The sequence below is a fragment of the Mixophyes fleayi genome, chromosome 6 (assembly GCF_038048845.1).
Source record: "Mixophyes fleayi isolate aMixFle1 chromosome 6, aMixFle1.hap1, whole genome shotgun sequence".
Classification (NCBI taxonomy): Eukaryota; Metazoa; Chordata; class Amphibia; order Anura; family Limnodynastidae; genus Mixophyes; species Mixophyes fleayi.
Window position 1 is genome coordinate 17,959,083 of NC_134407.1, and position 27,989 is coordinate 17,987,071.

At 38.3% G+C, this 27,989-nt stretch overlaps 1 protein-coding gene across 5 annotated transcripts in view; it reads right to left on the minus strand.

Annotated features, from left to right (window-relative positions):
* The window catches only part of CRTAC1 (cartilage acidic protein 1), a 534,303-nt gene that overhangs the window by 405,134 nt on the left and 101,180 nt on the right, over window positions 1-27,989 (minus strand). For 3 of the 5 annotated variants that reach the window (XM_075215949.1, XM_075215946.1, XM_075215945.1), the window contains exon 1: window positions 17,561-17,668. The exons of the other annotated variants lie outside the window; for them this stretch is intronic. In XM_075215949.1, the coding sequence (XP_075072050.1) occupies window positions 17,561-17,587 (27 nt within the window). In that variant the 5' untranslated portion in view covers window positions 17,588-17,668. Of the gene's footprint in view, window positions 1-17,560; window positions 17,669-27,989 lie in introns of those variants that run through there. 5 annotated transcript variants of the gene reach the window in all.

Sequence of the window (27,989 nt, forward strand, 5' to 3'; positions counted from 1 at the left end):
GCAGAGTTATTGCTTTAATCTATCCATCTCTGAGATACGCAAGATTCCGAAGATAGAAAAGAGGATTCCGTAACTTCAATATTGTCTAAATCTATCTAATGATCCATAGACTGAATATAATGTTGATTTTAAAAATAATTTAGTAATCAGATTTATCCACACTAAAAATATATATATATATATATTTTTTTTAAATCAGCCATCAGAGACTAAACGTCAACCTCTTCCAGCTCACATACATTTTTCACAGTTACTCTAATAGAAAGTCTGGATAATTGTGGACAGGAAGCAGTGAAGTGACATTGAAAAAAGGGTGTGTTTCAATGTAAGTATCTAGAGATTTCCATTGTTTATGCAGGAAATACAAGGGAGAGCATACTCAAAACATTATTTTCTAGCACAGTCAAAATATTTGTCCATTCCCCGATATACTATTCTAGATACCCCTGCAACATGAATGCATCTTATATGTTATATCAGGAAGTGGGAGGCATTTAATTGGTTGAGTCAGCTTTTAATTCATATTTTCTGTTTCTTATCTGCTCAAAATGACAAAGCTTAGAACATATCAATGAGTAATCCGTACATTTTATCAACAATGGAAAGTGTAGTAATGTATAAAGAAAGGAATGACTATAATTTTTAACAATGCAATTCTGTCTTGCAGATTTAAGGGTACGTTTGTCCACATTTCCAGTTTACTACTCAAGCTTAATTTGTGAAATATTATAGGCTACCTGTAAAGTTGTGAAAGATCTGTTTGTATACAAAGTACAACATTATGTAGTGGTTTAGTAGATAAGTAGATTCCCATAGAGCCAATGACTTGAACAGGAGGTTGTCCTGTTAGCAAAAATAATTCTGCAAAACTAAAACTGACTATTATCCACTTGTATCAAAGAATGTTGGTAAGAATGATCTGCAATTGTAAAGCATCAAGATCATCCACATATATTGCTAATTTATGCAAATATTGGCTCAGTGTTATACCCGAATATGATACCTGGATCTCAAGAGTTGTGCAATGATATTGGACATATTGGTCCTAGTCGGAAGCCTCTTCCAATAAAAAAATGTTTCAGACTCTGTATTGTTCAACATTATTCTTGCTTGAGTCGTTTTGTAAATGTCATTAATTAAATTAATACATTTACCTTGAATCCCAAAGCTACATAACAGCTTCTGCATGTAAGAGATTTGTTGGAATAAAAAAAAAGGTTAAAAAAATATTTTAAAAAAACTTTGGTAAGTAGGGAGAGCTTTTCTCCCTATAATAATTAGACTCATAAAATGTGTCAGACCTGCATTTAAAAAGGTCTATTTGGCCCAGATGAATTGAGTCTGGTAAAAACTTAAAAGCCTATCCGCAACGTATTTGGTTAAAATTTCTATGTCTTGGTTCAATAAAGAAATCGAGCAATAGGAATAAGGAGTCAAGGGAATTTTTAACCATCATTATAAATAAATGTAATATATGCTAGATTACTAGATGGTAAAGAATTGCCTTCTAGGACAATTTTATTACACTCCTTTTCTGAAAGCTTTTATACATCTTCAGAGAATCATTTGTAAAAAGATGAAGAAACCCCATCTGGACCAATGGCCTTGCCTTCTTGTAATGAGGATATAGTTTTAACCATTTCTCCAATAGAAATGATATAATTGATGACATCTAAACATGAATCAGAAGGTGGAAAGATCATTTAGAAGAAAGGATCTGGCTACCTCTAATTTATCTGATATCAGTCTATAGAACTCTTCAAAGGAATCTTTGAAGACTTTCTAATTTTATAGGACTTATGGCAAATATTACCCTGTGAATGATAACAGCCAGTATTTATCCTGATTTATTTAATATATTTAACTTTATAAAAATATTTATTTTTGTTTATTTGCGTAGGATCGTTAATTCAACATAAGCTTGTTTTTGTCTCCTATTGTAAATGAAAATTACTTGGTAAATTGATTTTTGAAGATGTTTCCAATATCCTATTAAATGCCCCTTTATTACAGCCTTAAAGATATCCCATAACAAAACATCTTCATATATTTTTCCAGAAGTCTTCCCATTTACAGGAAAACAATCCTTGAAATCCAAGCTATCAGATAAATCCAATTGCAAAAAGATAACCTTCTTTCTAACTACAAATTCCAGGGTGAGTGGAGCATGATCTGAATAAGATATCTGATCTATTTTGAAGACATTATTCTATTGAGAATATTGGCTGATACACAAACGTAGTAAATGATAAAAGCGGATTGATGGAAATGAGGAAAAAAAAAATATCTTTGTCATCAGTATGTAAAATACACCAACTAACAAAATCTAAGATTTTACTGTTGTATCCAAAGCTGAATCTACAACCAAAGACTGTTATGTTAGAGACCTGTTTATCTAAATCTATGCCCATTAAATAATTTATATCTCCCCCTAAAATAATATTTCTTTGTGTTAAGGGAGAGATTGATAATTATAGCACAAATAATTTCTAATGTTGTATCATTAAGACTGTAAACACTGCGAATATGAAAAGTACTGTGCTCGTATAACATTACTATTTTGGCAAGTCTTCCCTCGTTATCTATTTAGAGCCACTGTACCATTCAAAATGATCCGGCTGAGCACTGCCGTGCCTCCATTTTTCCTAATGACCGGGGAATAAATAGATTGGACCACCCAAGATGTAGTTAAATTCATATTTTCACTCTTGTTAAGATGTGTTTCTGGATGGAGGGTGACTTCAGTTTTCAAGAACTTATATCAGATATATCGGAATTAATCCTTTTAAGATCCTTGATCTCTGTGCCAGCTATAGACCTCTGTCTTATCTGCTTAATACTGATATCAAAGATCCTTACTAATAGCTTAAACAGGATTCTAGCAGAAATCATTAGCTATGATCAAGTCGGGTTTTGCTCCAGGGCGCCAGGAACAATACAAGGAAAGCCGTAGAACTCATTCAAATTGTAAACAAAAGGAAATCTCCAGTGATGATTTTATATCTCTTGCTGCTGAAAGAAAATTTGATAAAATTTCTTGATGATGTTTCAAACACTGAACGCCAACGAGATCTCAGATGAATTCTTTAAGGGAATCGCTGCCCTTTAGCACAACTCCCTCAGCTAACTTACTAATTAATGGTTCCCTTTCTGACCCAATACCAATCGTCAATGGGATTAGACAACCCTGCTCTTTGCCCTGGTCATAAAACCCCTATTAGCTATGATTAGGAGCTAAGATTCAATGTGTGAAGTGCTAGTAAGGACCCAGGAATTTAAAACCTCTTTATTTGAAAATGATATACTCCTATTCCTCTTCCAGTCCTAGACATCTTTACCAGCCCTATATCGCTTAATGGAAGAGTATGGTATCCTCCTAGGCTATATCATCTTCTCCAAGTCCAAAGCCATGTGGTTACATGTCCTACCGCCAATGACGTAAGGTATCCAGTCAAATTTTAAGCTTAATTGATAAAGTCGTAAAATACTTAGGGGTAATTATCACCTCCTTGAACAAATATTAGTATCAGAAGAATTTTCCATAATTAAACAGGATCTCAAAATGTGAAGGAAATATATCATTTTGTAGCTAGGGAAGATCAAAGCTTTGATATTTTTGGTAGTCCAAGAATTTAGGGTCTATTTATCAAGCCCTATTCACGCGATAAGATGTTTTATGTAGAGACAGGCTTTTTTTTTGCTTTGCTCTGTTTATTCACTTTGTTATCTATCCCAAGCAATTGTGACCCCATGTTTCTGCATGGGAGACCTTAGTACTTATCAAGCAGTGCGGCAGTAGTTTTACAGGTGTGCTGATTGGTTATCGTCGGGTTTACTTGCGCAATCTTCCTGAAATGATATTTCAAAAGTAGTGGAATGTAGCTGGGCACACAGCCACAGGCCCAAGGCGAAGGAGGAACAACATTTTAAAGGCTTGTGTAATATACCCAACTATATTGAGATAAAGGGGCTCATGCAGAGGTAGACACATTTGCCGCACGTAAGAAAAGACGCACGCAAGAAAAAAATAAAAATAAAACATACAAACATACTACCATCCATATTTAGTCTTACATATCTTGAAATTTTGAACAACTCAAAAAGAGTAGTACTTATGCCAAGTATATGTCATAAGTAGATATGCAAGTGTGAAAAACACATTTAACATATTTAAAAAAAGAATTATACAACACCTCCACATCCGTTGTTTATCCCTTTAAAAATTAAATGGGTCCTGATTTTCCAGTAGCAGTCCATATGGAAATGACAAATAAGTGATGTGAATAGACAGATGTTAATTTAAATAATTGATCTAACAGCTGCCATATTAATGACTGACGTATTTTCAGCTCGAGGTCAGTCTACAAACAGCCAATTAGAAGCATCGAGATAGTCACCATCATTGCGTATATTTGCACGAACCCTCCAGGACCTGCAAAGGATATGTCTCCTGATAGACATATCTGCATTAAACTGAACCTGTACTGTACTTGGCCTACAATTGCCTGTCCTCACCCCAATAGAGCACCTCCTGGTGCAAGGAGTCATAAATCGAAGATAAGTAAACATCAAAAAGACGTATTAATCTTTTTTTTTTTCTTCAGTGCAAAAAGCGTATCTTATGCAATAAAATAGATGTATGCCCAACTCTATATGATATAGAAAGACTTTTTTCAATTGGTGCTGGATTTGGAGTCTGACAGATTAAGAGCATCATAAAACAAGACAATATAACTAATCAATATAACTGATCTAAGATTATACAGATCATTGTGACAATATCAACACATGTGACTTTACCTGCAAAACAATTATTACCAACAGTTACTATTAGAGTGTATAGTCAATCAAACATCAATACTATACTTAGGAGTGAATGAAAGCAATTAAGTCAAAGCTTTAAAGTATTCACATAAATATCGACACAAAATAGTTAAAAAAGATAAATTGTGTAGTAAACTAAATACAGTGTCTCCCTTTATACCATTCTCCTACATAAAGCTCTTGTCCGACCAGGTATATTTTCTGCAAAAAAGATAATTCGTATTAAAAATATTTTAGAACCAAACTAACGTCATTTCAGTATGTTTCACTTGGCTATTTACATAAGCCATGGGAAGTCATTACTCATTAACAGACCAATAAATTATTATTTTCTGACTGTTTCTCTTCTTCAAACAGATTTGTTTAAATCAGCATGTGTTTATTGATGATATTTAAATCTAACGATCTTGACTATATGAACAGGGATAGATAATAAAAGAAGCAGAAAACAAAACCCAGGCTTCAAAGTTAAAAATACAAAAACAAAACACTATTGCTTAATGAAATTAAAAGTCCAATTGAAAAACAAGTCAACATGAACGGAGCCCAGGAAACTGCAGATGTCACGTTTGGTACCATCTGGGAAATGCAGAAGTCTGGAGGATAGGAGACATAGAAAGTGAACTTTGGAAAGCATCATTGTGTGTTGGCAATGTGGCAAAACAGCAATCGCCTGCCTCACAAATGACAGCAACTGGAACAAATACGTCTAGCCATTCTAAACCAATCTCAGCTGCCAGATGTTTGGGACTGAGACCCAGTGTATATAATGAAAGAGATAACACAAAAAGTGCTATTTCAGCATCCTGTGGGTGACTGCGGTGATAATGGCAACAGCAGGCTACGAGTCATCTTGAGAGTATAGTTAGGGGTTTTCAACCTTCCGATTGTATATGCCTTCCTTCAACTTTTACTAAATATGTCTTCTAGTCTGTGCTTTCTATGTGTCCATAGTATGTGTGGCTTGTTTCCATCGCCCTCACATATGACACAGCTCTGCTGTGCTCATCACGGGTGTATCCAGAGATCGCTTTGAGTCTCATCGCAGGACAAGGAGGATAAACAACTGTCTGATGATAAAAAGATATGACTACAAAGCACAGAGGGAAGAGACAAAGTCATGTGAAGGTGGAAAACACATTTTTATCACAGCTCAAGAGCCAAAGAAATATGTATTGACTTGTTTTTGTCATTAAGACCTTGAGTGCATTGCATTAGAATTGTATTAAATCACCGCTTGGTATTTCTTTAGTTTTTTGTTTTCTTTTCATTTTCTTTCCACCTATTATATTATGGTGTGACACATGTATGATATGAGTCATGTAATCAAGCAACATACAAATTGTATGTCACCATCATGTTCTTAATATCACAGACATAGATTGCATTGCAGAATGCAGAAAGGTGAAAATACACAAAGGGCTAGATTTACTAAGCTGCGGGTTTGAAAAAGTGGGGATGTTTCCTATAGCAACCAATCAGATTCTAGCTTTCATTTATTTAGTACCTTCTACAAAATGATAAGTGGAATCTGATTGGTTGCTATAGGCAACATCCCCACTTTTTCAAACCCGCAGTTTAGTAAATCTAGCCCAAAGCATACAAGATGTAACTTGCATGTCCCATTCTATAAATGAGGACATCTTCATACTTCTGGGAGTTGTAAAGGAAAGAAAATTAAAAATTAAAGATACCAGACAGGCCGCAAATAATTTTTTTTTACTTTTCTAACAATAAACAGACTATAAACAATTTTCAATCAACTTCTATTAACATGTTTGTAAATTATTAAACACATAATGCCCTCTCTTGTTAAGCAGGATTCACAGGAACACCAAAAAAAATATATCTGGTTTCCACATCCATCACCCCCCAAATGAAATGACCTCTATAAACCTATCAGCCACAACATTGAAATCACCTGCTTATATTGTGTAGGTCTCCCTTGAGCCACCAAAACAGCTCTGACCCATCGAGGCATGGACTCCATAGACCTCTGAACGTGTCCTGCGGTATCTGGCACCAAGACGTTAGCAGCAGATAATTTTAGTTCTGTAAGTATTGAGGTGGGGCCTCTATGGCTCAGACTTGTTTTTCCAGCAGATCCCACAGATGCTCAATTGGATTGAGATCTGGGGAATTTGGAGGCCAAGACAACACCTTGAACTCGTTGTCATGTTCCACAAACTATTCCTGAACAATGTTTGCAGTGTGGCCGGGCACAATATCCTGCTGAGAGACCACTGCCATCAGAAATACCATTACCATGAAGGGGTGCACGTGGTCTGAAACAATGTTTAAGTAGGTGGTACGTGTCAGAGTAACATCCACATGAATGCCAGGACCCAAAGTTTCCCAGCAGAACATTACCCAGAGCATCACCCTGCCTCCACCGACTTGCCTTCTTCCCATAGTGCATCCCGGTGTCATCTCTTCCCCAGGTAAATGTCGCACACGCACCAGTCGTCCAGCCATCAGAATTTGGCCCTTATCAAAGTCGCTCAGATCCTTACGCTTGCACATTTTTCCTGCTTCCAACACATCAACTTCAAGAACTGACTGGTCACTTGCTGCTCTAATACATCCCACCGCTTGACAGGTGCTGTGACGAGATCCTCAATGTTATTCCCTTCACTTGTCAGTGGTTTCAGTTTTGTGGCTGATGGGTGCATATAGTAAAACAGCGGAGCAGATCTAAAGATCATCATCATCAATTATTTACAAGTTCCCACAAATCTCTGCAGCAGTTGTGACACTTAGGACAACAAATTCTACATTAAAAAAATCCTACATTAAATCAGAACATACGAGGCTGACAGACGTGCAGACATGGGGAAGAGGGTATGGACGGTCCAGCTCGTGAAAGCCCAAACAAGGTTAAATCTAAGCTTTACCTATCAACTGTTTCAGGTTTTAGGATATACCTTGATTTTGTTTTGTTTTTTTTATTGACCCTCTTCTTCTCCTAGAACTCTTGAAGTTCCAAAGACCAGAATCTTTGCAAAAGGTGTGAGCACCGAATTCTTTTAAAATAAACATTAATCTAGACAGCGGTCCTCTAAGCTGCTTTGACAATTAATGTCTGCAGTTTGTTTTCATACTTCTGTCCTCTGCTAGTTTAGAAGAACAGTTACACACTGGGAGAGGTGCTCTGAACTAAAGGAATCCTGAGCACATGACCCCCTGTGGTTCAACTTGTTACAGGGTGGGGTACTAGCAAGAAAAATATTTTAAGCAGAGATCTCATTTATGGGAGACTCTGCAGGGGCAAAAGCAGGATTTGTAGAGGGGGGGGGGGGGGTTTCCACACCACGCCGCCAGTGGGCATGACCAGCATGCATGGGGGCGTGGGTACAGTTTTAGACAGTGCTTGGCTGCTCTCCAACTCTTCCTATCCCCATAATATACATGGACAATGCTGCGTGCACTACTGTTAGGTGCATGCAGCTCTCCCTTTTCAAGCAGAGCTGTGTGAAGTGGGAGCTGGGTCTAGCCACCTCAAGTATACAGTGCCCAAGGCTTGGAGGGGGTTTCCAGGCACTAGAAAACCCCCCTCGGTTTGCCTGTGCTCTGAATACCTTCAGTTTGACTGCCTCCGATAAGCAAAAAGTGTTTATGGTGACATGAGGAAACTAACAGGAGTCCTGTCTACATAGTTACACAGCAGTCCTTCCAACAGTCCCTAGTTTGGCGAGACTGTCTTGATCCGTGATCCTTGAAAGGGACGTGGCTTCAATGTCACACTGGCCCACCGGGGAAATCCCTGGTGGGCCCCACAATTTGTAAGCCCAGCCCCATCCAGAGAGGATGAAACTCCTCCCTGGTCTGGAAAGTAAATAGAAGCCAAATTTGCTACCCTTGATCTACCCAGTCCCCCCCCCCCCACCCCCCCTACACGGTTGACTGTATTATACTGTCATGTCTGCATTTTTATTCAGAAAGGCGCTGCAGAAGATGGCCTAATGTAGGGTCTTCACAAATCCTGAGTAGCAAAGTAACAGAATAGCTGTGATGAGATCACTGCGGTAACGCAGAGTGAGTACAGGCAGTGACTGCAGCTCTGATTCCCAGCGTCGGATGAGAGCTGTGAAATATTCCAAGTGGGACAAGTGCAGGATAATAGTAATACTGCTCTGCAATCTCTCCTCCCAGACCCCCCTTATTCTGCAATCGATCTCCCCCCCCCCCTACACTAACACAGGGACCTGGTTCCACATTTACCCTCAAACACAGCAACTATGAGATCACATAAGAGCCCTAGTTATTGTTAACACTAGTTGATATGAAAAGGTAAGTGATATAGGGATGAATAATCTTAAAATAAGTAGAGCAATTATTTTATTTGCATGTCCAACATTATGGCTTTGGCATATACCTTTTATTTCCATGTAATTTACTGTTTATTTATAGAAGAATTACATTTAATGCACAGACATAGCAGGTAAAAACTAATCCGTTTATGTGCAGCTAGTTGCGTTCAATACATGGTGAGATTATCTGCAGTATAAACCCTTATGATTGAAATAATTCCCCACTGGTTTCTCCCTGTACACATCTATATCTCTGGTAGATGCATCAAAATTGAGCAGTATGGTAATCACTACACTGTGAAGTCAGCTGTAACAATGATGTTTGTCAGGTTGCTGTGTCTGATTTAGGTCCGTTCTCTTGGGTGGCAGAGGAGAATGGACTGTACCAGCAGGTGGAGGTACATTATATAATAATGGGGATAATGTATATTAAGATGTAACTGCCAAAAATCTCCCCTCAAAAGATATGGCCCATTGCATTTAAACAACAAGACGACTTTCCAACTGTGGTTGAACTGAGCTGCTGAGGTGGGAAAGTTTTAGTGCCACTGTTGCTTGCGTCGCTGAACCAAAACGTGTTAATGATGCGAGTGAGTTCTCTGTACAGCACTGCGGAATTAGTAGCGCTATATAAACAGCGGACGATAAAGATGCTGATAATTAGTTAATAGAATAGCCATGACCAGTTAATAATACCATAGCATTTTGATTTGACTTAGAGGAACAAAATGCTGAAAACTGTTCTATTCTCATCTTTTGTCTGTCCTTCCTCATTGCCCTGTCTGGCTTATAACAGTATTGTATGGGGCAGTTCCTTCTTTTTACTTTAAACTTGATAATATGTTTCATTAATAAATGAGTAAAGCTACTGTAAATTTTTAGTTAGGCGCTTTTGTAAAGTGCTAACCTTGCACTGCATGGGCCGGTCACCTCCCTCCTGAACATGCTATGAAGCTGGCCGCTATCTTTGGTTTCCCCGGTGGGCCCAATACCATACTTGCCTACTCTCCCGGAATTATCTGAAGAGTAGGCAAACCTCAGTTAAATACTGACTGTTTTTTCATGTAGCACACAAATATCAACTTTAAATGTCAGTGTACAAATAAGCTATCAAGTATTTGTGTGCTACATGAAAAAACAGTCAGTATTTAACTTATGTGCAAAACAGAATACTAATTTGCACCCCTTGCATTGTAACATGGTTTTGTCCAGTAGACTGAAATAAGAAGTTTCTCAAGTTAAGATCCTTAATGAAACAGGCCCCTAGTTTGTTAGCCCAGAGTAAGGCAGCATAAAACCCCACTGAGTTAGTTGCCAATTTGTTCTCTCAATGGAAAATAAAAATCCTTTCTGTTCCCATCAATAGCAATCAGAACTTTTAAAGTCAGTTAACCAATTTTAAATAGCACAAACAAGCTGTAAGGATACAGAGTCATGAATCACTATAAGACCGAAAAGAAAGAAGATAATTCTAGTGAATTTGGGAGGTGTGAGAAGGAGGATCTGATGGTACCACACATATATTTCTGACGGCATTGGCACCTGAGCAGTTTATTTAAAGATTTTTTAAAAGGGTTACATTGCGGTCGCATTTAAAATATATTAGAAAAGCATGTAGGCATTGAGTACAGCAGCAAAAGTCAGATCTGACTCAGGGGTGGTAAAGAAATAATGGTGTAATGACAGAACACAAGAAAAGAACATTAAGAAAAGTAAGGCAAAAAAAGAAGTAAATTTGCTCCTGGACAAACCATGTTACAATGCAATGGTTTATAAACTAAGGCGAGCTCAGGGAGGACAGAAACCTCCCGTGGAGCAGAAGGGCAAATCAGTTTATTATTTTGCACATAACATCAATACTTGCTGTTTTTTCATGTAGCACACAAATCCTTGATAGCTTTATGTTTACACTGAAATTTAAAGTTGATCTAGGACATGCCCTACTCCAACTATAAAACTGTCCCCACATTTTAAACTTACCTCCCCCTCCAAAGCAACATGGTTTTACCCAGGTGCAAAGTTACTTCTTTTTTTCTTTACTTTTCTTAATGAATCAGGCCCAAAGATGTCAATCTGCTCTCCCCGCAGTAGGAGATATTACCTTATTGCAGGTAGACTGTGTGCTCTAGAATCAATATTATAATATGTTTACTGGACTTCATCCTATTCCACTTTTTGCATTTTAAATATCCCTCGTCAATAAATATTATGGTCTTCAACCTAGAGAATAAGAACATTGATAATTACATCTGGCATTAAGAATATGAGAAATTGGAATGTGCAGATGGTCATTGAGGAAAAGTAGGGACAATTCCACAGACAAGACTTTAAAACTTAAGGCAGTTGACAACTATACTAGTGAATTTATAACATGAAAATTGCTTCAACCCACAAAACACACTTTTTGAACCTCCCTGCGGGGAAATGCCAAAGGTGGGGTGGGGGGGTTTTAAGAGTGAAGTGCTAGAGCCATGATGACACGATTTCCTTCTGCACTGTCCCACTCCCACTGCGCAGCAACGTAACCTGCATGATCGTGCAATGGGGCGGGGCCACAATGACCCAGTTCTCAATGCATCAAGACGTTTCCCACCTCAGAGGGAAGTGGCCAGGATCTGTGGTCTCAAACTAATGCATCATCATCAGCAGCTATTAATATAGCGCCACTAATTCCGCAGCACTGCACAGAGAACTCATTCACATCAGTCCCTGCCCCATTGGAGCTTACAGTCTAAATTCCCTAACATACACAAACACACAGAGACAGAGGGAGACTAAGGTCAATTTTAATATCAGCCAATTAACCTACCAGTATATTTTTGGAGTGTGGGAGTGAACCGGAGCACCCGGAGGAAACCTACGCAAACACGGGGAGACATACAAGCTCCACACAGATAGGGCTATGGTCGGGAATCGAACTCATGACCCCAGCATCCTCTGGTAGGCGACGGGGCAACTTTAGGAAAAAACTGTTTTAAACATAACATTGATGACGTTTCAGTGGAGCCAATGGCCATAGTAGCATTATAAACAAAAATGATTATGCTGACAATACTATATTATTCTGCAATGTGTGAAACTGAAACATATTTACAAAGATAGGAAAATTGCTCGTTTTTGTACAAGTGTTGTGAGCAAAAGTTAAGGAAACTACAGTCTCCAATGGTACAGATCTGTCAGTAAAGGGTTATAAAGCCCTACTGTAAACTTTAATAGCGGTTGCGAGGAAAAGATTGAAGTGTCAGACGTGCTTTCTGTGGTATACTGAACAGCTAAAATTACCACATATTAATTTGTTTCCTGCCTGTAAGTTCCAAAAGTACACTCCGAAAGGAGAACTTTTACAGTACCGATTCATAGTTTATTATCAAAACATTATTACTGAGCCCTTATTAGAAAATCTAATATAAATAATGGAACTGAAATTCTAGAGGAATGGGCAGCACTGTGGCTCAGTGGTTAGCACTTCTGCCTCACAGCACTGGGGTCATGAGTTCAATTCCCAAACCATGGCCTTATCTGTGTGGAGTTTGTATGTTCTCCGTGTTTGCGTCGGTTTCCTCCGGGTGCTCCAGTTTCCTCCCACACTCCAAAAACATACTAGTAGGTTAATTGGCTGCTATCAAAATTGACCCTTCCCTCTGTATGTGTGTATGTTAGGGAATTTAGACTGTAAGCTCCAATAGGGCAGGGACTGATGTGAGCGAGTCCTCTGTAGAGCGCTGCGGAATCAGTGGTGCTATATAAATAAATGGTGATGATGATGATAATATCCTAAATGTTCTCCCCAAAATGCAATCATTGCAATACCACTGGAAACCCAGCAAATATTTTTGTATGTTTTGGTGATCTTTCTTATACTTCACGTAATGATTCCCTGCCTAATTTAAAGCCTAGTAAATTCAAATGAAAAAAAAACAAAAAACAGATTTTATATGTGAAACATATTTGACAAAACCAGTGAATTTAAAATCCATCTGCCACAGTTTCTACCTGCTCACGTGCTTGCTTCAAATGCAGATTTTGTGCTTATTTTAAACAGATCTATGCGCAATTAGTGCAGGCGATTACATATTAATCAAGGAACATCTAAGGCGAAGAGATATCCGTATCTTGTTTCTAAATTGTAAATGCAGGAGCTTATAAAGAGACCTAAAAAGTATCTCATCAACAATAGGATCTGGAAGAAAGTGAAATACTTTAGGGCCAACAAATTGAAAACTGATTTGGAAGGGAAAGTGAAGGGACAAGGAAAATGAGAGTATAATAGAAATAAATCAATTTCTTATTAACTGAAACCAAGCACCATATGTGGTAATGGGGAACGTGGCAATGTAGCAAATTACTCAAAAACAAGCTTCTTCCATCCTTCGCCTGCCACTATACAAGGTCATAAAACGCGTCCCCTATCTAACATTGTTATCCCAAATCCTGCATAAGTCAAAGTGATTGAGGGTTTGATGAAGGTAGGCATATTTTGCAGTTTAATGAAAATAAATCTCCTACTGATAAGTTTCTGACTTAACTACCCAGATAATGATAAACCAATCGAGCTTTGAATGGAGCCAAATTAGAGTTTCGGAACTGGCCATATAACCTGCACATTTTTTTTTTTATGTATTTGATATTTCTACTTTTTGTCATTACTTTAATATTTTACTTTTTAAGCAATGTTTATTTTATTTTTTGAATGGGAAAAAAACGACAACCCTTGGTTAATGCTGTGAAGAACAGCTTAGCGATATTGATGCAGCATAAAATATACGGCTGGTGTTCACTTTCTTGAGCAAAAATATTTATTATTTCTGTATTTTTCGCATCTCCACATTCATCCTCCAAGCTAAGCGGTTTAAAAGCCCAGTGAACCAAGTATTATAGCAACATGGGTTCCTCTACAAGTTATCTGGTGGAATAGAATCGTTAAGGACTACAGATGATTAGAAAAACAAAAATGTAATCTTGTTTCAGAGCGTGAGATAGTCCGCACAATGTATCAATACAGATTTGTTAGTGAGGCGGTTGGCACACATGGGTATGGCGTTTTGTAAACCAATAAACAACTATATTAAAAAGTCATGGAATTGTTCTGCAAACTACGTGGCTTTATGTGGCATAAGGTTATAAGTTGATACAGTCAATACCAGAAAGATTCAAACTACTCACTCGTCTTCTTAAGTTACATCAGTAATATGGAGAAATCCATTAAACCGATTAAACGTATGTGGTATTATTTGTAACCACTGTAGCTCACAGATCATCTCATTAGATAACAATCAGTATGCAGCTAAAACATGCACGGATTAAACAATTTCTGAAAAAGCAAACAAGACCAAAACATATAGTGGCATAAAAACCAGAAAACAAAAAAAAACAACAAATATATAATTTTAGCAAAAAAAAAAAACCACAAATAACTTAACGCAAAATAACTTGCTTACCATAAATTAGCTTTTGATAATTAAAACAAATACATCACTACGCCTATCCCTTGTTATACCACAAGCTGTGCCAACCACATGGGCCCTTGTTATAGTACCTACCTCCTTATAACACACTGCTTCATTCCACTGCTGAACTCACTTATCACAAGTTGTATTACACAGTTATGCACTTTTTAAAAAAAAAAAAATATTTACATTTTTACAGATTTAAATAAACTGGAACAGAGTGAATTACATAGTTTTTGTGGGTTACGAACATAAGCAACTGTGATAAAAACATGTTATTGCAGATGAAGTCAAAAGTTAGTGTTCAATATTGATGCTAATACATTAAAGCTTAGATCAATAAACTTTACTGTTCAAATACATTGTGTTTGTTTACTGTTGATTATGTCTGCAAACTTGTCGCTATATAACATTCCCAAGTCTTGGGAGTTGTTCTGGAGGGGAGGGGGGGTGTTAAGAAGAAGGTGTGGGTCCACTTGCCAGGAATAGATGGAGGGTGGTATGCTCAGGAGATAATTGTCTTACTTAAATATTATCTGGCTTAAGTGTTGAATGGAAGAAATATCAGGATTCACTAGACCCTTTGGGATTTTTGTAGGTAGTTTTGCAAACTTCTTATATAGGACATGCTGGAAACAAACCACAAATTGGTTTCATTTGATTTAGCACTTTATAGCACAACAAATCTGCATTATCAATTTGGCTGAACTTTTACATAGATTTAATGGCCACATTATATATATATATATATATATATATATATATATATATATATATATATATATATATATATATACACATATATACACACATACACACACATTCTATAGCAATGCAGTTAATGTAAGTACAATATTACTATATGATTGACAATGGGTCACAAATCTGACTCAGACATATTATTATCCATCTCCCTATGACGTGCAGTAATAATATTGAACCTAGGCTCCCTCAAGCTTTATTTGCAGCATAGCTATTGATGACTATAGAAATACTATTTAATTACACAACCTCCTAATGTTGTAGACATTTTAAGCAGCGGTAGAGCAGAACAGTTCCTCAAGTCACTGGAGACGTCCTAATATCTGAGGCCTCTTTTACAAGCCGCCCCCTTTCAAATATTTACTTTATGTAAAAGAGAATCATTAAAACGGAGCTCATCTGTGTAAAAAAAAAAAACTGTCAGTGTCTATTAGATCCTGCGAGTCTCCAAGTGAAGAATTATTGCTGCATGGGACTGCACGGTACACCGAGAAATGTATTAATATGTGAATAAAATCTTGTACAAATCCAGTGTAGTGCAACCAGCATACTCCTGGGATACTTCAGTCCATTATATGCTCATGATAAGCATGTACCACACACACACACACACAAACTTCATATGATGAGTGGCTTGCACGTTCACCCTGACACTGCAGTAGTATCACACAGATAAAGTGTGAGCATAGACAACAATTTTACTACTACAGAGAATCCGACTAAGCTTCAACCTTCATAAAGTCACATGCCTGGAAAAAAATCTCTTTCCTAGGACATCCATTACTCAAAGTAAATATTGGCAAAAGCCTGGTAGCAATAGCTGCCTCACATCTGAAATAATGTGCCCAGGCACTGAAGTGAGACTAACTAGCAATAAGACCTCCCCAATCTCAACAACTTGTTTACTGTGTGAATGTTTTCACTAAGCATCTCTATGATTAAACACACAATTACAGAATGCTCATTTCTTTTCTGAAACAGAAATCCATTGCCAGGCCCTTATAATCCTTCTGCATTGTGCAAACAGTCTCAGCCATCCATAGATCTCATAATAAAATACATTTGGTATGGGTTAAAATATCAGTACGCAGCTAAAACATGCACGGATGAAACAATTTCTTAAAAAGCAAACAAAACAAAGTGGCATCAAAACCAGAAAGCAAAAAAAAATATTACAAACATAACATTATTTTAGCAAAACACAAAGAATAGCAAAAAAAAAAATGTTACAAGTATTCTAGGATTAAACCCAATATTGCAGCAATCCCTGTTTTGCACTTTAAACCTTTTGGGTTAGATCACTGTCTTTATAATATAATCTATAGCACTACATTAAACTGACAGCACTTCCATAACACAATGATCATAGTAAAGCACTGTGGTATTTGATGAACATCAAGGAACACAGAAAAGTATGCAGTCCTATTACAACTTTTAATAACATGACACAGTCCTGAGGTGACATACAGGGGGGGGGGCGGATAACACTTTACTGCATTGAATCTACCTGTAATTAGCAAAAGCTCCATACAACTCTGTGACTGTGCCAGGATGGGCAATTATTTGACAATTAAGTATCAAGATTCTTAACACGAGGATAATGTGAAGACAAATCTCTTACAAACTAAGTCACAGGCCAGGTCTACCTACTATAAGCTGCATTAACAGAGGCATGGGGCTATTGGCACATATCTAGGCACCAGGGAACCACAATTAGTTACCAATCGCACTAGTAGCCACTAATAAGTAAAATAAAAAAAAGGATCAGAGAAACATTGTTTTAATTAACAGAGCTTTAGGAAGTTGGAGATACAAATTAAAAATGCAATTCTGTATCTAATCTTCCAGCTCGGATCTTCAGATAAAGCAGACACAGAGACTTTACAGTGCTTCTCATTGCATACAGTATATATAGGGTTGTTCATGCATGCAGTTAGCAAGTCATACAGTAATTAGCATCTTATCTTTGCATCAGTGCACCCATCAATCATTTCATCAAATGCAGTAACTCGTTGCGGTCATTGTATAAAATTAGGGATTGTAGACCAAACCCAGTGCCAACAGCAATGCCTCCTAATTCTTTAGGATATATGCACCCTATATGCAAAGTAAACCTGACCTGAGCAAGAATCATAACTGTTAAAATAATTTATTTACTCCCTTAATTAGAGGGCTGTGCATTAGCATAAAAATGCAATAGAACGCGCTGGTACTTACAGGGATGTAGAAATGCGCCTGCGGCATCCTCAGACACAGTTGGAATCTCCAAGAGTTCACAAGTTTCCCGTCTACCCTTTATCTCTCCTGTGCTTTATACAACTCTACCAAGGCTGCCAGGCTTATGTAAAGTCTTGTATAACCAGCCGACCAATGGGAGAGGGCGGATGCAAATGAGAGGCGCCGGGTGGGCCAATCGGACGGCGCGGGGCGCGGCCTGCCCCAGTGCTGTGATTTACAACTGGAGATTGCAGAGGATTCTAAAGGCAGCAGAAAGCAGCAGATCAATAAGCAGCAAAAATATATTGCAGCCTTATTTTCCTTAAATCTTTTATTGCACATCCTGGGACTGCTGTAACCTTCATGGAGCCCAGGGCGACCTCTTGTAGCAGAGGATGCAAGCAAGGCGCCTGTCTCTACTTTTACTGGAGGGGTGGGGTTTGGGCATTGGAGAGGCATTGAGGTCGGAGGGGATGGCAGCAAAGAGAGAAGTGGGAACCAGAGACAGGATTTTATGAATGTTTTCTCATCCCAGGGATGCAGCGAAGTATAACCCCCCTGCTCCCCCCTTCCTTGGTGTTTTGCAGGAGATAAGGTCAGCAGCTAACAGGTGCTGCTATTCTTTGGCTTTTACTCTTCCCATGTTGGATCTATTGGAAGAAATCAGCTACATTTGGAACTGATTACCTAACATGTCAAACTATTTTCAGTACAGCTCTGGAACAACAGATGATCACGTTTACCCCTGTTTAAAAGTTACATCAACCGATAATTAATTGAGAATAATGCAGATTTTGTTTTCCAAGACAGTGCATGATGGCATCAGTGCATGTATCACTGTATCATATTCCACCGATGCTAAATAGCCTTTGGGTTTTAAAACTGTTAACCCTCAGAGGCCTGCAAGAGAACATTGTCAATATCATTCTCAAGTGATTTGCTGTACAGCCGCCTACTTACTTCTAGGTGCTCAGCTAGCTGCCAACTCTGACGCTCTGGTACTGCTGCTGGTCTATCTGCAGGCTAATATCTACTATTTGGTGTCAATACCTGTTCCCATATATAGTAATTTATGGCCCCCTCTAGTAACCGTCCACCAGTACCTGCATTATCTCTGACTTATGTCTCCTTTGTCGATGCCTGTAGTCCCTACAGATAATACCAAGAACAAAGTAGAGATGTTTATTTCAGTTAAATCCAGAAAAAAAAAACCTTTACCTGGACTGACAAACTACAAATTGCTCTGATCTTACAAATGTCAGCTTTAATCCATTCATGTGAATGAGTTCTCTGTACAGCGCTGCGGAATCAGTGGCGCTATATAAATAAATGGTGATGATGATGATAATTCATGGCTATTTGTGAAACAATGACCCATGAAATACCTAAACATGTTTCTAATAGATCAGGAATTCTTACCTGTAAGGTGTGCAGCACCTGGGAAGGTGCCAAGGGGTTAATGGGGAGGTGCCACTGTTCTCTATAACATTTTAGTAATTGTTTTTTTTTAGAATTTAGGTTATTCTTTAGTAATCAAACTGAAAGACAAAAAGATGTTCATGAAGAACAAAATTGTCTTTACTATTTCTAGGTATCTGTGGATGTTAAAATAACATTTCCATGTCAGTTACGTCATTTATCCATTATTAACTGCTTTCAGAAAGGAGGGGAGGTGTGAATTTTAAGTTTACTTTTGGGGGAGGTGTGAGACTAAAAAGGTTAAGAATCCCTGTTCTAGATAGATAAGTGAAAATATTCAGGCACAAGTTTGGATGAAATAATTACAGAGAATATTCAGCAACAAGTGTGATGTTTTTCTAAATTAGTTTAGCTAGTGTGACATGGAAATGTGACCAGACAGTCTAAGGAGTAGAAGGGAAGGGGCAAGAGGCATTTCTGCAACAATTAACTTCAAAACTAATATGATAATAATCTGGAAATTGGTAATAACAAGGGTTATTCCTGGTGAAGGGGCAGCTGAGGTTTGCTTACCAAATATCTGGGAGTAAATGTATGAACATGCGGGTTCTTCAACACCTGCGTGTTCGGCAATTAAATTTCAAGCGGTGCTGCATTGTGAACTTCCCTTTACAATGCAGCGCCGCTTGAAATTTAATTGCCGAACACGCTGAACACGCGGGTGTTGAAGAACCCACATGTTCATACATTTACTCCCTGATGTGCAATCTTTTTCAACCTATTGTATTAAGTTCAGCACAGCCAAGACAAATATAAATGTTCTTGTAAAATGTAAAATAATGGTGCATCATATAAACCCAGTAGAAATACCATCAATCTTCATGTTCCATGTAACTGGACAACACTGAAACAAATAAAGTAACACTGTTCTTCTACTGCTCTGTCAGTTTCCACATTGGTTGTTGGTTTTTCACAGAACCCAATATAAAATACTTCCACTAACATACAAGGTCATCAACAAAACTGTACCGAAGTCCATCTCCTCACTTGTCTCAAATTATCTACCAACTCCACAACTCCGTTCTGCACAAGATCTGCCTCTCTCATCCACACTCATTACATGCTCCCATTCCCGATTACAAGACTTTTTTTGGGCTTCATCATCATCATTATCATTATCATCACCATTTATTTATATAGTGCCACTAATTCTGCAGCACTGTACAGAGAACTCATTCACATCAGTCCCTGCCCCATTGGAGCTTACACTCTAAATTCCCTAACACACACGCACACAAAGACTAGGGTGAATTTTGATAGTAGCCAATTAACCTACCAGTATGTCTTTGGAGTGTGGAAGGAAACCAGAGCACCTGGAGGAAACCCACGCAAACACGGGGAGAGCATACAAACTCCTCACAGATAAGGCCATGGTCGGGAATTGAACTCATGACCCCCAGCGCTGTAAGGCAGAAGTGCCACTACGCCACCGTGCTGCCCATGGGCTTCACCCACTTTGTGGAATTCCCTCCCTCGGACAGTAAGACGTTTTTCTAGTCTTCAAACCTTCAAGATTCAGACAAGCTTATAGAATTCCTCGACCACCCTCTTAACCTCCCTAGGTTACCCTATTACCACCCTTTACACAATTCACACAAGACAACAACCTTTGACCAATATTGTGTGTGACTGGATCACACAGCACACTACCTTAGCAATCTTGCTGGACCAATATGCAACATGTAGCACTTGTAGATTTTTACTAGTGAGCAGGGCCCTCTTACCTCTGTATCTGTCTGTATTACCCAGTATTGTTTCATTGATGTTTTTGTTTCCAATTATAAAGCGCTATGGATAATGATGATACCTATGATCCCATTTCAGATAAGACAAAGTAAATGTCATGTTGTTGTTAACACCAGAGTTGACCAACTTGTGGCCTTCCCATAATTAAAAATATATGTTACACTCATCTCCATAGCTTCTATTGTATAGTATTTAAAAAATAATTAGATTGTACATTTGCAGCTATAATGCCCAGAGGAAAACCTGGACTAACGTTAGGATAAAACAAGTTATTTTAGGAATGGACAACTTTTGGTATAAAGCTGTGGATTGTAGTGAAATTTAAATAGATTAATGCACATTTTTTTCACCTATGAAATAAAAGATATTATTTAGTCCATTTTGGGCTGGAGGGCAGGATATCATATGCACCTAGGGCCGGTCCCATAATAGACTATGTGGGCGGCTTTAACAGGACTGGACCCAGGAATGGTTGAACTTAGCAGCCTCCAAGGGTACTTGCAGGGAAGGGGCTCTTAAAATAACAGGACACTGTTGTGCTTACTGGTGACTGGCCCACTTTATTTGTATGTGTTCGTCTGTGGATCAGTCCACTGTTCTGTTTCTTCCCACTCACCTTCTTCCATTACTTTTCCACCTCTCCACTATCCCCTGTATCCCACTAGGTAGCTCCTGAGACTTCACGTCTGCATTACTTTCTCCCACAGCATTCTACGTGTGTTCTGGGAATAGTTAATATACTGTGGGGGGCTGGAGGGTAGGTATTAATGTCATGTGGAGACTGGTGTTAATATTATGTTGGGGCTAGTGTGGGTAGGTTAATGCTATGTGTTTAATGGTGTGTGTATTAATGTTATGTGGGCGTTATTAATGTAATGTGGTGTTGGCGGAAGTTATTAATGTATTTTAGGGGCTGTTAATGGAATGTGCGGGTCTGTATTAAATGTGAATTGTTTTATTGTTGGGGTGGGTTGTAGTAAATTATCTTATTTATTATATGTTAGTACTTTTGATTTAATGCTGGGGCATTTTTGGAGGAAATAATCCCATTTATTAAATATGAATTCTATTTAATATCAGGGCTAGTTGGCAAGGGACCCTATTTATTAAATATAAATACTATTCATTTAGATTTGGGATTGGCTGGGGGGGGTTAAAAGTGGGTGCTATTGATTTAAAATACTGGCCATTCGAGGGGAGAGAGACCTAGAGCGTTCACTCATAGGCAAATCAAGGGGGGTTTCCTAGTGCCTGGAAGCCCCCTCCAAGCCTGGGGCACTGTATAATTGAAGTGGCTGGACTCTGTCCCCGCTTCACATGGCTCTGCTTGAAAAGGGAGAGCTGCGTTCACCTAACAATAGTAAACGCAGCATTGCCCATGTATATTATGGGAATAGGAAGAGTTGGAAAGCAGCCAAGCACTGTCTAAAACTATAGCCACAACCCCATGCATGCTGGTCACGCCCACTGGCGGCGTGGTGTGGAAACCCCCCTCTACAAATCCTGCGTTTGCCCTTGTTCACTCATGGCTCAACTTTCTAGGAAGTGAATAGGGCCTTTCCCTTTCGAAAGAGGGAATCAACTTTCCAGGAAATCAGCATTGGTCTGGTCATAGACTTGGAACCAGATATACCAATGAGAGAAAACACCATATCATCTACTAATAACTTGTTCCTAATAGGAGTAGTAAGGATGGATCATTTCTCCAGTGCAAATGATATTCCACGTGACGTTTGCGTATGACAATGACAGCACCTGCAGGGGGCAGCATTCAGCATCTTCTGATAGGAGCTGTACAGATCTCGCCATTAAAAACCTAAGTGTGGGATGGGAACACTTATGTATAGATGTTATATCCACATGCAGAAAATAAATTTTGTTTCATGGGAAGAGATATTAAAATTTATATTTAACATGTGGGGAAGGTGCATTTATGGGGGTGTCTGGTTTGCAGGTGGATGCAGAGTATTTTTTCTGATGTGTCATTCAGGAGAGAGGGGTTTGGAGGGCAGGCTAGTGTTATGCGTACACCCCTCTGTAGCTTCCTTAAGTCATTCTCTGGCGGTGGCGCACTGGGCCACTTAGTGTGAGTATGCCCCAGGCTAAAAGTTGCCAGCCTGCCCATGTACCCAGTTAATAAAATAATAGATAAACATTTTTTATAATTATTTTTCTACTGTCTTTAAGTTGAAAAACATTTAAGGTTATCAGCACCTCTGCCACACAAATGGTGACTGTTTTGGAGAGAGCTGCAACATTGTTGCAACAAAGTGTAAAAGCAAAAAATAAACAACTAATTTGGCTGCTTATCAAGTTCTGTAGCAGCCAATAGGGAAGTGAGGGCTAAAAAAACTGTTTTTTTCAAACTGAACTGATGCTGTCATCTAAAAACGCCAACTCACTAGTAGATAGGTTAGAGATAAGTTAGACATATTCCTACTTTTCACCAGAAAGCAGCAGAAAATATGGCAATAATACAATTCAAATCATTAATTGAGGTATATGAATAAAAAATGGACGTCCCCTTCAAAATTTGAGATACAGTTACAGATATATTTAAGCAGTGATTGACTACATTTTGGTTGCAAAAGTATACATTTTTTAAGAAGTTGTATATGCGGCGTCATTATCGTTCTTGTTTTGCAGCAAAGTTCTTAAAAGATCTTAGCATCTTAACATGATGTACATATCTTCTCAGAACCCCACCTGTGAGAGAACATTAAATTACGCCAACGCCCAAGCCAGATTACATTATGCTAACACTAATTCAATTTGATATGCCATATGGTACAATATCAAACTGCAAATATTTATATACCTAGATATACTTGTGTGTTCCATAATCAAGAATTCCAGAAAATATATATTATTAAAACATAATGCAATATGAAAAGTTTATTTCATATGTCTTGAGAAGACAGAATCATGTTATCGACTTGATTGAGTGTCTCTTTCCAAATTTTATAGAGCTGACCCTACCTCCCCCACTTCCACTTCCAAATGGAAATAATATATACAAAGTTACATAAAGGTTTAGGTCGGAAAAAAAAACCCATATGTCCATTAGGTTCAACGTTTCTTCCTTACAATCACCAGTTGATAACAAGCCAGGTAGAAAACACTCTAAACAAAATAGTCCAATTGGCCTCAACGTTGGAAAAATACCTTTCTGATCAGCAAAGTATATGGTGTTATTAATACCAGTAGCCGGTATATTATATTTTTGTTCGTAAAATGCCTGATCCTTTATCTGCAGAATCTGCCAGTACCCATCCTTGTGGGGATGCCTTCCACAGTTGTACCCTTTTTATTGGGCGAAGCAAAAAAGTTCTTATTCTTACCAAATAAAGTTACAATGTTACATTGCACAGAATAAAATCCTCATGCCCACAACATACAGTCCCACAACAGCATACGGAACTAATAGGATAATATGCTAGAAACATATATTCACATACAATCCCATTCCATTTTCACCTGGTATATGTTCATACCTGCACAACAACCTTATGCTAACAAAATTCATTCCATACCAGTATAAATAGTTACTAGGCAACATAAACCCCTCAGGCCAAACACATACAGACCCATGGCCACAATATATTGTCTTATGCCAGCACAGTGGCAAAGTGATTAGCACTTCTGCCTCACAGCGCTGGGGTCATGAGTTCAATTCTCGACCATGGCCTTATCTGTGTGGAGTTTGTATGTTCTCCCTGTGTTTGTGTGGGTTTCCTCCGGGTGCTCCGGTTTCCTCCCATACTCCAAAAACATACTAGTAGGTTAATTGGCTGCTATCAAAAATTGACCCTAGAGTCTTTCTCTCTCTCTCTCTCTCTCTCTGTCTGAGTGTCTGTGTTAGGGAATTTAGACTGTAAGCTCCAATGGGGCAGGGACTGATGTGAATGAGTTATCTGTACAGTGCTGCGGAATCAGTGGCGCTATATAAATAAATGGTGGTGATGATGATGATATGCCAGAACAATTGTACCATACCTAGTGTAATATCTCATGGATTATGTTTCACTCACACCTTCAGTCTCTGTGCTCCACGAGTCGTCCAGCCGGATCAAAACTTTAAAAACATCAAACACCAACGCGTTTCGACTCTGAATGTATGAGTCTTTTAAAGTTTTGATTCGGCTGGATGACTGGTGGAGCACGGAGACTGAGGGAGCGAGTGAAACATAATCCATCTGGTTTTGCATGCTATTCCTTCTACAGTGTCCGCTACGAGTCCACCTTTTCTTTAACAAATCCTTTTATTCCTGCTTGTATGTGAAGAATTGTATTGTGTTGATAAAAAAAAGGTAATGCACTAGATTCTACTCTATTTTATTATGGATTGGCAGAGCCATTAGATGGAAGGACATCCATAAAAAGATGAAAGGCAACTGACTGACGGCTTTGTATTATCTGATACACTGTAAGCATGATTCCTATGGGAGTTTGAAGGACACGGGTGAAAGTTTTTCATTTTTCAGACCTCAGGGTGTCAAGAAGGGGAGAAAGGGAGTGTGTCTTTAGAGGGACTTTATGTGGTTCTACTGACATATGTTGGACATATTGCACTATGGAAGTGTTTTTGTGAGTTTGGATTTTAGTTTCAAAGAATTTGACAGAACCATTGATGAGAGTTTTCTTACTCTGAAAAAAGAAAAGCAATTTTTTTCCACACTCAAATAGAAATTTGAGATACACCTGTGTGAGAAAGTGAGTGCTGTATGTACGTATAGATTTGAATTTTTTTTGTAGAAGAACAAGTTTAAACTGACCCATAAACAAAGTACTTTTGAGTATTAATCTCATTTTGCTCATAACTTGCGACCGAAATATGCGATCGCTTCCCTATTGGCACCGGATGTCAGCTAATAAAATACAGATTAATATGACACCCAACTCCACACCTTTCTCTGGGCCTGAACCATAGTTACCTTTACTGTAGTATTATCTATATATAAACAATCTCTAATACATTTACTAATAAATGAATGTGGATTGGAACTTCAATATATGTGTACTATTTAGCCATGCAATTGCGTTATTAACCCTGTTATGAAGTAGTGCACGGAAAAATATTACAATTGATATTTAGTTATATTAAGATATATTTAATTTAGAATGACTTCATCCAATTATTCAACTTCCACATGGTCCATAGGAAGCAGTCTGGCGGGCCGCTGGATGTACAGTCCTGTCTTAGATAGTAAAGTACACCTTACAATCACATGTGCAAAAAGATAACTACGAATAGAGAAATGTTTTCAATGGTAATATATAAACCTTATAATCAGGGCAGGGCTGGTAAGGAGGGCAATTGCTCCAATGGCCAGTCTTGCTTATATAGATGACAGACAGTATTTTTTTAAATTATTATTATTATTATTATTATTATTATTATTATCATCATAGATTTGTAAGGTGCCACAGTGCTCCGCAGCACCGTACAGTAGGGAAAACAGTACATACATAAAACAGGACATACATAATACAAGGATGTAGAAGGCAAACAAAATGCAGACATGAAAACAAGGGGTAAGGAGGACCCTGCTCATTAGAGACCTTACATTGTAAGTGGAAGAGGGCACATCTGAAACAAGAGGAGCGAGTGTGGCTTAGAGTGGAGATTTTGACAGCTGTGAGCGTGTATTAGTGTGAGTAGTATCATTGGGGATAAGTTAAGCTTTAAGAAAAAGCTGAGTTTCAGAGATTTGTAGGCTGTGGAGAGCCTGATTGAGCTTGGTAGGGAATTCCATAAGTTAGGAGCAGCACAGGAGAAGTCTTGCAGGTGGGAGTGAGGCAAGACAAGGCGCAGGCCAGAGGTAGATCTAAGAGGGTGGGAGGGAGAGTATTTTGATATGAGATTTGAGATGTATGAAAGGGAGCTGGTGTAGGGATTTGCAAAGTGGTGCAGCAGATGTGGAGCCGTGAAAGAGGAAGATCAGTCTTGCAGCAGCATTTAGGATGGATTGAAGTGTGGATATATATATCGGTGTCGGGAATGCCAGATAGCAGGAAGTTGCAGTAGTCAAGACGGGAGATGATGAGAGAATGCTGGGACTTGTTTCATTACTGACTATCTCACCAGTCACTGTATACAGCACCTATGTATCAGTTTAATGGAAGTCATTGTCCCATAAGGAAAGTCATGCAGCAGATTTTACTGAACGCTGAAGGGAGAGGAAAAACTGATAACTATTACTGTCCTGCAGGGGACACAGGTACTGAACCATCCTGAATAGATATATCTGCAGGTCTTCCCTATTATTGTAACCATGTAAGCTGGTGCCACAGGAGCAGAGGTATGACACCATCATTTCTGCTTATCTCCTAGGCTGGACCTTGCAACCAACCTCTCCTGGTCCACAGCTCAGACAAAATTTAAATGAATTTGCTCTCACAATTATAAATTAATTTGACTTTAAAGGAATACTCTTTGTGCAACAACACCCACCCCCTTTACTCTTATATCTATGTATATATTGTTTCAGTACATTTTATGGTGGACTAAAATGTAGGATGATACTATTGAGTTGTTAAATATTATACCCATGTATTGTATAACATTTGTATAACTATAAAGCTGAAATAATGCTCTGTAACAGTGAAAAACAAATATTATCACTTTAATCTTTATTATATTTACCAACATAATGTAAGCACCACTATGGCTGGTGTTATACCTGGTTTTATACTTCAATAGCTTTTTACAGCTTCCGCTACAGCTTTTTACATTTATTTTAATGGAACTGGATTTCAGCAGCTTTTTTTATATCTATTATGTGAAAACTCTAAATGTAGCGTTCTTGAGTTGCTAGAAGCTTTGGAAAAGCCGGTGTGTCAGCAGAAAGAAGATCCCATAGACCTTAGTGATATGCATTAGCATAAAAATATCTGTTACTTAATAATGACACATAAAACGGAGCTTCCAAATGCATGTGCGACACCAGCCTGCCTTAGACAATTGCAATTCTGAGCCTCTCTCTCGCTACAGCACTAAAGGGTTAACTGTTTGCAACATTGTTGCAATAATGTAAACATTCCACAGTAGCCAGTGGCTTCCTGCCAAATTCTATTACAGTGTAACAGGGGAGGGACTATCATCTTCTCAAACTGATTTGATACATGGTAACTGAAATCCCCCTCTGAAGAATAGATAGATTTGAAACTTTAACCATTTGAATTTTAAAATAATACAAAAAAA